This window comes from Cydia splendana, chromosome 17 (genome assembly GCF_910591565.1).
Source record: "Cydia splendana chromosome 17, ilCydSple1.2, whole genome shotgun sequence".
Classification (NCBI taxonomy): domain Eukaryota; kingdom Metazoa; phylum Arthropoda; class Insecta; order Lepidoptera; family Tortricidae; genus Cydia; species Cydia splendana.
Genome location: NC_085976.1, coordinates 14664198 through 14675034, shown reverse-complemented (window position 1 = coordinate 14675034; position 10837 = coordinate 14664198). Strand labels below are relative to the sequence as shown.

At 39.3% G+C, this 10837-nt stretch overlaps 1 protein-coding gene across 1 annotated transcript; it reads left to right on the top strand.

Annotated features, from left to right (window-relative positions):
- The first annotated feature begins 4861 nt into the window (after positions 1-4861).
- Positions 4862-10725, top strand: LOC134798576 (sorbitol dehydrogenase-like). Its single transcript, XM_063770948.1, has 8 exons — positions 4862-4967; positions 5446-5479; positions 7177-7310; positions 7579-7769; positions 8111-8295; positions 9095-9273; positions 9805-9926; positions 10467-10725. The coding sequence occupies exons 1-8, from the start codon at positions 4896-4898 to the stop codon at positions 10615-10617; spliced, it is 1068 nt and encodes a 355-aa protein (XP_063627018.1). The 5' UTR covers positions 4862-4895; the 3' UTR covers positions 10618-10725.
- Positions 10726-10837: the final 112 nt, after the last annotated feature.

Here is a 10837-nt window from a genome sequence, read left to right as displayed (position 1 = left end):
CGTTGGAATTTTCAATTTTATTTTTAAATAATAAACCTCTGTAGTTGTAAACTCCTACCACCGACCCGACTTCACACTATTAGCAGTGACAATTTATCAATGTATGACCGCACCATAAAATTGTCAGCCCTTCTAAGGGCCTGCCCCGAAAAAAAAAATCAAAATTTAGTTATCGGCCTCTCTATCACGTTCTATTGCATGAATCGTATTCGAGCGATAGACAGGCGGATAAAGGAATTTCGATATTCATTTTACACGGCAGAGGGTGGCAGAGGGCCTCTGTAACTGTGCAGTGTTTCGTCAAGATTGACGCTGTGGTGCGAGAGCGGGAATCCGCACCAATCGGCTTTCTCACTACCAAAGTCAAAAGTCGGATCCCTAAGAAGGTGCGCGGGTGTGAAGGGCTGTAGTGACGTAACTCGGGGTCACTGTTCAGTCGCTGATTTGCCACCAGTTTTCGTGAATCAACCTATATCATGTCTATAGTTATAAAATTAGGAACAACTTTTAAAGTTTGTAAAAAAATGGATACGAGGGTCAAATGGTGCTCGCCTACTGCAAATAAAAAAATCAATTCAATTCATGCTAATATTAAATGCAAAAGCATCTCTGTCTGCCTACCTTTTCATGCCGAAACTTTTATTTGGATGAGGCACGTAGAAACGTTTAAACAAAACCTTTTCTATAGGCACCTAAAAGTAACTAGCTGTGGAATAGGTAGGTAGAGTTAGACCAAGATAAGTCTGCAACGATTTTTGATAGCACACGCAGTGCATGTGTTATTTTAAACGTCTCACTTGTTATTTTAAATAACACTTGCACTGCGTGTGCTACAGTCGTTGCAGACTTATCTTGACCTAACTCTACCTACCTATTCCACAGCTAGTTACTTTTAGATGCCTATAGAAAACGTTTTGTTTACGTAGGTATATAATTAATATAACGTTATCTAAATGTAGTATTACTCAATAAACTCAATTACGTAACCGAAATGTTTTTAAAGATCAACGAAACATTCCTGTACAATAACTACTTACATAATGTTTATCAAACTTACGTAACAGCAGAAAGTATTGTTGCAAAGGGCCCCGGACCATAATTAAAATTATTCAGCTTTTTAGGTTTTAAAGCATTGCACCTGAAGGCCTACGACGTGTCGACGTGTTGGCTCCCTGTCACACTTACGTACGAATTTACAAGTGCGACAGGGAGGCAACACGTCGAAGGTGGTTCGCGGTATTAGGCCCTCTGATTAGGGATTGCAAACCGGATTGATTTTCAATCCGGCCGGATTTTGTCCTCAATCCGGCCGGATCCGGCCGGACCGGATCCGGTTAGGTATAAGGATATTAAGGTTAATTAAATGACATATTTATCAAGTTTTATGCGTTATATGAGAAACAAAGGTTACAAGTTACAAATGTATTTATAAAACAAATATTTGAAGTTAATAAGAAATAACTTTTTAACAATAAAATAAAACTAAGTGCTGATTTAGACGGCGCGCGAACTCGCATGCGATTTTAGTTACATTGCGGACTGTTGGTTACGTCCAATTCAACCGACCGATCAAAAAGTTTTATTACATAGCATCGTCTAATTGAGCCCTAAGTATTAAAAAGTGTCACAATGTCAGTCTCAATTTAAAAATAAAATTTGAAATCTAAGTAATTTATTAATTTTATTATATTTAATCATTCACATTCTGCTCAAATTTACGTTTACAATATAACTTATTATAAATTAGATTAGATTCCAAAGCCTGTTAATGGGATAATTATGGGATGGGAATTGGAATTCCTTGAAAGGACAAGTTTTCTTAACTGTTCTTTGATGGAATAATTTGTAACGCTGACATCCATTCTAGTAACAAGATATTTTACTTTTAACCAAAATTATATGAAATGCGCTCCAATATTATCTTGCTTAAGTAGTTAGTTTCATAGCCTAAATCATAAATAAATAAATAAATAATCCATGAATAAGTATTTTGGGACAATCTTATACAGATCGACCTACTCGTAGCCCCAAGCAAAGCTTGTACTATGGGTACTAGCTAGCTGGGTAGTACTAGGCGACGATATATATACGTACCTATAGTATATTGATAAATACATGCTTATATACATAGAAAACACCCATGACTCAGGAACAAATATCTGTGTTCATCACACGAATAAATGTCCTTACCGGGATTCAAACCCAGGACCATCGGCTTCATAGGTAGGGTCACTGAATGGTCACTACCCAGCACTAGGCCAGACCGGTCGTTATACATGCCTTCCATGACATCTCCATCCTTTAATTTTTACTTCTAAGTATTTAAGTAATCGTCGTATCGTGCCGATTCGTGCCACCAACATGAAAGAAGAGGAAATCCTCTTCTGTTCTCAATCATCGTCATATTAAATATCTTCATATTTTACTAAATTGGGACTTTTTCATTCGTTCTTTATTCTGTTTAACTTCTTTCTTCTATCCGTCGCCTTTATCTCACCTAAAACGCACAGTAGGTGGTGTGTGCGGTCTTTTTTTCTATTTTCCCGGATCCGGTGATTTTAACCGGATCCGGTAGCTCCAAAAAAGTGCCGGATCCGGCCGGATTACCGGATCCGCCGGACCGGATTGCAATCCCTACCTCTGATACGCGTGTGCGCGGCGCGGGTTATAGGGCGATTTTTTAACACCTTTACTTTAGCCACCCTCATATCGCGGCACAGCTGCGCTACATTAATGCGTTTATTATATATTATGTATGTATTAATATTGATTCCGGATATTAAATAAGTCATAAGTTATTTATTAGTAAAACCAATTTACACGTTATAAATTATAGAACATATTTACATAAGTCGTAAAAATATACAAATCAATATGAAATAACCTTGATCATGACATATTATTAATAATATTATACAAATATAGATTATTTAACATCCTTTTCGTGGAAATTTATGTATTCATTAATTATAATCGTAAAACGGGTGCTAACAAGCCGGCGTTTGAGGCGACATTTAAAAATGCCCAAATTTTGGGCACTAGGTGATGCTCAACTTGCGGCCCACGCCGACGAGCTTATGGGCGTTACGCGTATTGTAGTTGTGTACCATACTACGTGTTTTGTATGCTGTTAGGTTTGACCGCACATACACAGCCACCTGTAGGATGACTATAGCTGGTAAGGCCAGTATTCCCAGTATTTTAAAGTAGGGTCTAGCAGGAGTGTTGTGTGGTACTCGGGCGATTATTAAATATGACATGACCTTTCTATGTTCGTTCGTACGCCGTGTGAGGCACCGCCTGTGTTTCGATCTGTGTGAGTCACCTTCCTCCCCTGGGTTTGCTTAAAAATCATAAGTACGGTCGAGATTACTCTAGAATGCTCTAGAGTCTAGATTATCATAAACAGGTGTAAGTATTACATTCGAAAATAGCGGCAGAACGCCCACGCTCTACTACTATAAAGGTATTTATCACTACATCTTATAATAATTTTTAAGAAAAAAAAACCGACTTCTATGGGGCCCGGTGAAAGATTATTGTAGATGGTGCGCTATGTAGAAAAGGAGGTAAAACCAGCCACTTTTCTAGTAGCATTTCGTTTCTGTAAGGCTCGCAGTTCTAACCTAACCCACTTAACGGCGCATGCTGTGTGGTGTACGGGGGTTTGAGCGGGAGGGGTTTGGCATCATCATACTTTATACCTACATTTTATGGTAGGTAATCATAGTGGTTTATTTAGTTTAGGTATCATAGTGGTTTTCCGGGTCAAGGTCCGGGTCTGAGTCCGAGTCCGGGTCCAAGTCCGGGTCCGAGTCCGGGTCCGAGTTCGGGTCCGAGTTGGGGTCCGAGTCCAGGTCCGGGCCCGGGTCCGAACCGGATCCGGGTACAAGTCCGGATCTGGATCCGAGTCCAGGTCCCAGTCCAAGTCAAAATCGAAATTCGAAATCACCAAACGTGTACTATGCGTCGTTGAAGAGTTCTGTTCTGATCATCATCAGCAGTTCCACTTCATCAAATGCGACAGTTTTTAATGTTAATGATTTATTTTCTGATGAAAATACACAAATCTCTATACGCATGCCTTTAAGATTTGAGGAGTTCCCTCGATTCCTCATGGATCCCATCATCAGAACTCAAGCTTGACAAAAATGTGGCTTAAAAACTTAACTTGCTTAACAAACATAACGAAGAGGACAAATCGCCAAACGTGAACTATGCGTCGTTGAAGAGTTCCATTCTGATCATCATCAGCAGTTCCACTTCATCAAATGTCACGTTTTTGAATGAATATGCTTCATTTGTTGATAAAAACACAAAAATCACTATATGTATGCCTTTAAGATTTGAGGAGTTCCCTCGATTTCTCATGGATCCCATCATCAGAACTGGGTTTTGACAAAAACGGGACCAATCTGTATGCATATATATACATACAATCAAAAAAATTATTTTCAAAATCGATCCGGTAACAAACATAAAAAATAAAAAAATAATAAAAAAATACATACAACCGAATTGATAACCTCCTTCTTTGAGATTTGGAAGACGGTTAAAAAACAGTCCCCCGCCGCGTCTGTCTGTTTGTGTGTATGTATGTTCGCGATAAACTCAAAAACTACAGAACGGGTTTTCATGCGGTTTTCACCTAAGATGAATAGAGTGATTCTTGAGAAAGGTTTAGGTGTATAATTTGTTAAGGTTTACCCGTGTGAAGCCGGGGCGGGTCGCTAGTATAAAATAAACATATTTTATTCTCTGTTAGTACTAACGGAACTCTAACAAAGATCATAACAGATTGCGTGGAATTAGGTATTGTTTACATTGCAGTGAGATACGAACTGTTTTATCAGTTCAATATAATAAATGCGACTTCTCGACGTTGTTTGTTTGATATGGACCACCGTGTAGCCATGAGTGAAGCTAACTACGCAGCCATTCTACATGGACCCAATGATGTTAGGATTGTAAGTACTAATATTTTAATATGTATAGTATAAAAATTACAATAAAAAAATTCAAACTAAAAATTTACACGAACAAACCGCTTCCCGCCGGCTCCTATGAGAAGGTGCCCACGATGCATGCAGCATTTTCACGCTGATGGATTACCAAGGACAGCCTTTGCACCAGGAACGACTCGGAGCGGGGGCCCCCTTCTGCCAGAGACGACGAATGTTTAATTGTTTTTTTTTTCAGGATTATATAGTAGTATAAATACTTACATTTATAAGAGTTATATATATCTTTGCATTTATTAAATACACTTAGGTTAATAAATAATAAGGACCAATTACACAATCAAATACCAGGGGCCTATTTATTCAGGGGTATTTTATTATGCAATATGCCCTAGAATTAAGAATTGTGCAAATGTGCATAGATTGTTGTAGGTACTTGTTTGTGCTGTCTTATATTATAATGGCTCTTATTTTACTTTTGCAGGAAAAATGGCCAATGCCGGAGATCAATGATAATGGTAAGTCCACAGGAACGAACGTGGATAATAATAATAAAATTCGTAAATTATAAAATGTAACCAAATCTGTTCGTACCTAATTGAAACACGCGATCGATTTTGGACACAAGCAAAATAAAATTATAGACCGTCCGCTTAAAAAAATGAGTCCTCGCCTGCGCGGTACGGGGGCGACTCAGTCTATACTTGCATTGCATTCAAATATTTTCAAAAATCCCCTATATCCTCTGTAAATACTGGAAAAATACTGTTAGCAATTTTATTATTTAATTACAGAATTGGAGAGTCCATATATAACTAAGATTGTCAAGGGCAATTATTCCTACTACATTTTGGTTGGTTGGAGCATACCTAAAAGTTACCTAACGTAAAAAAAAATCTTCTCTATTCTTACAAAAATATTAATGAGATTTTTTTTATCTCCGATAGTGGCCTGGAACTTCTAATAACAAATATTAGCCACGTCAAATTAAGCCGAATTTGGGCAAGCTGCGGAAATAATTCGTGTAGTTTTGAAAATTGGTACAGGCATACCTTGTGGGGTCCAGATAAACATACTAAAAGTCCTCGAGGGTAGGGGGTGTGCTGGGGGTGTAGAGGGGGGTTGAAGGTACCTTTTTCATATTTTTGCTCATATCTCGAATATCTGTACGAATAGCATTTTAATTACTTCGAACAAAAGTTTTAACATAAAATTTACTACAAATTTGGTTATTTTTATTTTTACTCTGCGATCAATACTTTAGGAGCTACAGGCTGTTAAAGTTAAATAAGAGATAAAAAATAGACGGTTTAAGAAAACGTCGTTTTTTCGTAATTGTACATCATAAATAAAAAAAATAGTTTAGAATAAGCAAGCTAAGAAACCTGTTGATAAAATATAAAAAAACCGGCCAACAGCATGTCGGGCCATGCTCAGTGTAGGGTTCCGTAGTTATCCATCCGTCAAAATAGACTATTTGCAAAAACTCAAAAACTGCTAGACCGATTAGGTTCGCTATATTTTTCCTTGAAAGTCTTTACTAAGTTATGTTTTCACGATTTTTTTCATATTTTTTTGACCCATGGTTCAAATGTTAGGGGAACTAAAGTGGAAAACACAACTTTTTTTCTTTCTAATCGATTATTTCCGAAAATATGAAGTTGATCAAAAAATGGTTCTTAAAGACCCTTATTCGTTTTAAAAGACCTATCCAACGACACCCCACGCTACAGGGTGGAAGCAAAAAAAAAATTCATCCCCACTTTAATGTATGGCAGCCACCCTAAAAAAATATTTTAACAATTTTTTTATTTATGTTGAACAATTACAAAAAAAGACGTTTTCTTAAATCGTCTATTTTTTATCACTTATTTAAATTTAACAGCGTGTAGCTCCTAAAGTATTGATTGTAGAGTAAAAATGAACATAACAATATTTGTAGTAAATTTTATGTTAAAACTTTTGTCCGAAGTAATTATAATGCTATTCGTACAAATATTCGAGATATGAGCAAAAATATGAAAAAAGGTACCTTCAACCCCCCTCTACACCCCCAGCACACCCCCTACCCTCGAGGACTTTTAGTATGTTTATCTGGACACCACAAGGTATACCTGTACCAATTTTCAAAACTACACGAATTATTTCCGCAGATTTTTCTAATTTGCTTAGGCTATATTTTATGTATAAACATTGAAGATAATTGTAATTACAGAGGTGCTGATAAAGATGGAGTGTGTGGGCGTATGCGGCTCCGATGTGAAGCTGTGGTCCACGGGCAAGTGCGGCTGGGACGTGCTCACGGAGCCTATAGTCATCGGCCACGAGGGAGCAGGTGTCGTGGCCAAGGTAGATACGATAATGTAATATTTTACTGTATTCACGTACTGTGCTACTAATACCTACAACCTACAATAGGTTCGTTCTTCGCTAGCCGCTGTGTACCTACCTTAGATATAGGAAGTATTAAGCTATCTACCTAGTCTGATGATAGGCGCGCGCGAACGTGGGCAGCCATATGCCACGCTTGTAGAAGGTACTGTGACGTGCGAGCCATAATCTCTATAATAAACTTGCTTGTCTTGTTATCTATTGAACTGATGAGTTATGATTGTAGGTGGGAGCTAACGTGCGGGACCTGCGTGTAGGAGACAGAGTGGCCATCGAACCGACGCAGCCCTGTCGTGCTTGCACGTTATGCCGTACGGGCCGCTACAACCTTTGTCCTGATCAGCGCTACTGTTCGTCGCTAGGCGCTGATGGCAATTTGGCGACCTACTACAAGCATATTCCGGATTACTGTCACAAGTAAGACATTTGAAGTTACTTATACGTGATCAAATCATCATGTCTTTATAATAAGCCAGGCGATGGTACTTACGAACGTGAAATTGCAGACCGATGAGCCAGCGATAGCTGATAATTGAGTTTTGATCAGGACCGCTACCGACATCATGCTGTTTCAATCCTCGCATGTATGTACCTAACTAATACCGTCAAAAAAGCAGTGTGTTGCTGACTCCTTTAATACCCTCACAGATGAACTACGGAACTTTGGAAATGACGATAGTTAATCGTCGGCTTGCCTGCTCGTAAGATTAACGCCTCTGATAGGTTCATCAAGGTTTTATTACCACATTTTCTAACAGGATGCCCTCAAACCTGTCGATGGAAGAAGGCGCCGCAGTGCAGCCGCTAGCGATCGCCATCCACGCGTGCAATCGCGCCGGTATCCAGCTCGGGCAGCGCCTCGCCATCTTCGGCTCTGGACCTGTTGGCTTACTGTGTGCTATGGCCGCACGAGCAATGGGGGCCACCAAGATTCTCATGACCGGTTAGTGAATGATTATTGTGGTTCTGTCGATCGCCATCTAACCGTAGCATGCTCCATTTTATCTTCTGATGTCTTGAGGTCTTGTAGGTAAAAAAATATTAACAACTTGCATAGGTACCATTATATTAGGTCATTACCTATGAAATTGGCGTTTTGTTCGGAGAATTTCAACGAAACACGAATTTCCATACAATTAATTTTGCGGATATTTTTTTGATGGCTAATTCAAACCAAACAAAATTTTTCCAGTAATTTTTGACACCTTTAAGGTATGTTTTCAATATCTCCATTTCTTGAAAATTGGTACCATTAGAAAAATATAAGTAATTTTAATACTCGAACCGACAGCACATGAAAAGACCTATTTTCAAGGCTTAATTCTGAACACTTAACAATAAAAAATAACAATTAATTGTATGTAAAATCGTTGTTTATTGAGTGCACTGTAGTTTTATTGTAATTGTGTATGTACTTTTGTAAAAAAAAAAAAAACTAGGATCAGACTTATATCTATGAACAAAAACGCCAATTTCATAGGTAAGGACCTAATACCTAGACCTACATATATTTATATACCTACTACTAGAAATTCCGTTCTTAATAGTATTCTCTAGTCTGACTGGCCATTTGTGTCAGTGGCTGCAACGGTAGTGACAAAACATTTATACTCATCCCTTTCTTCCGGATGATAAATGGCGTAAAATACCTACCTATGATTCTCTCTGTCAATCCTGTAGAGACACTAATAATCTGTTAGCCTACTGTTAACTTATAGTTAATAACCCAGCGGCTATTTCAGATGTGACCCCAAAAAGGCTGGAAGTGGCGAAAGCACTGGCCGCGGACCACACTCTACTGGTGGAAAACTCCTTTTCCGACCAGCAAACAGCTGATAAAATAGAAGAGTTGCTTGGCGGCCGTCCTGACGTCAGTATCGACGCGTGTGCCTTCCCTTCTGCCACGAGAGCTGCTATGCTGGTGAGACTTTATCCACTTGTTCTCCGTACATAACCAGCACTGGGGGAGGACAAATTATTCCTACTTCAAAACCGGGTTTTGTAAAAGGATTTTTTTTCCTTGGACAAAACCAACGTCATGTGCCGGTAATGTAAAAGGAAAGAAAATTCCTACTACAATACCCGGTTTTGGAGTAGGAATTTTGGTTGTCTCGCACAGAACCAACGTCGGGATTGGTAATGTTACAGAAATGGGATTTCCTGATGCACAAGCGTTTAAGAGTTTAAGTATTTGTCGCAAGTACCAACGTTAACACATGCGCTTTTCTCTCCGTCACAGGAAACGCTATTCTAAAGAGACTATTTTCGTATGCGTAGGTAAATAAAATACACATTGAAGTAAAGGATTATGTCTGGTGATTGAAGTATTCCAAGCCTTCTCTTGTAAGAGAGTTGTTCTAACAAGAAAAACATTAAATTTCGAATATAAATTGGAGACATAGCTTTGTTTTTTAGGAAAGTCCATTAACCTAACATTGTTTTGTTTTAAAAGGTGACGGCGACGGGCGGCGTGGTTCTGATAGTGGGTATCGGCGGAGCCACCGTCGAAGTGCCGCTCTGTAACACCATGTTGAGAGAAGTGGATATACGCGGCTCCTACCGGATCGCTAATACGTAAATAAATACATCACACATATATAAACAGAAACGTTATGCAGGCGACTCTAGCACTAGTATGCTGTACAATCGCGAGAAAGACTACTCATCCCTTGCTAATGAATGGAATCTGAGCGCTTTCTTGTTCTTAAGTTAACATGACCAGATTCGCTGGTTATGTAGTAGGTATGCAGATACCTATACAGATGTAGTGAATAATTGTTTTCCTTCGTATTTTCTCGGAAACGTGCTACTTCAGTCAACCTCAGTACTTTTTGTACTAAGTCTGACTGAAATAGCAAGACACGTTCGTACGTTTCCGTGAAAATACGATGAAAAATAATTATGCACTACATCTGTAACACACTGCGAGCGAATCGCTAGGAGGGTTCTCTGTTCGTAGTTACGCGATATCGGCTACCAGCGTAGCACGTAGTGAACAGGTCAAGGCGAATATAGCCATAGGTACGGCATTACCTGTACGACGAGATAACGGTGGAAAACGAATACACTGAACATTAGTACTGTAGCATAGGAATGATTGTATTTCGGTTGCAGATACCCGGCCGCCATATCAGCAGTGTCAAGCGGCGCCATCGACCTGAAGAAGTTCATAACGCACCACGTGCCGCTGGCCGACACGCAACGCGCTTTGCAGCTCGCGCAGAGCGGGGAGGGCATGAAGGTCATCGTTCACGTGCAAAAGTAACCACGGCCAATCATTGTAGATCGGTGGACTCGATATGGATGGATGTTGTAAATAGAAAACTTAGGCCCACTTGCACCATCACACTAACCCGGGGTTAAGCGGGTAAATCGTTAATCCAGTGTCAAATTGTACTGGGTAACCATGGTAACTCCAGGTTTAACCGGTTAACCCCGGGTTAGTGGAATGGTGCAAGTGGGCCTTAGTTAAGTAAAAACCGATT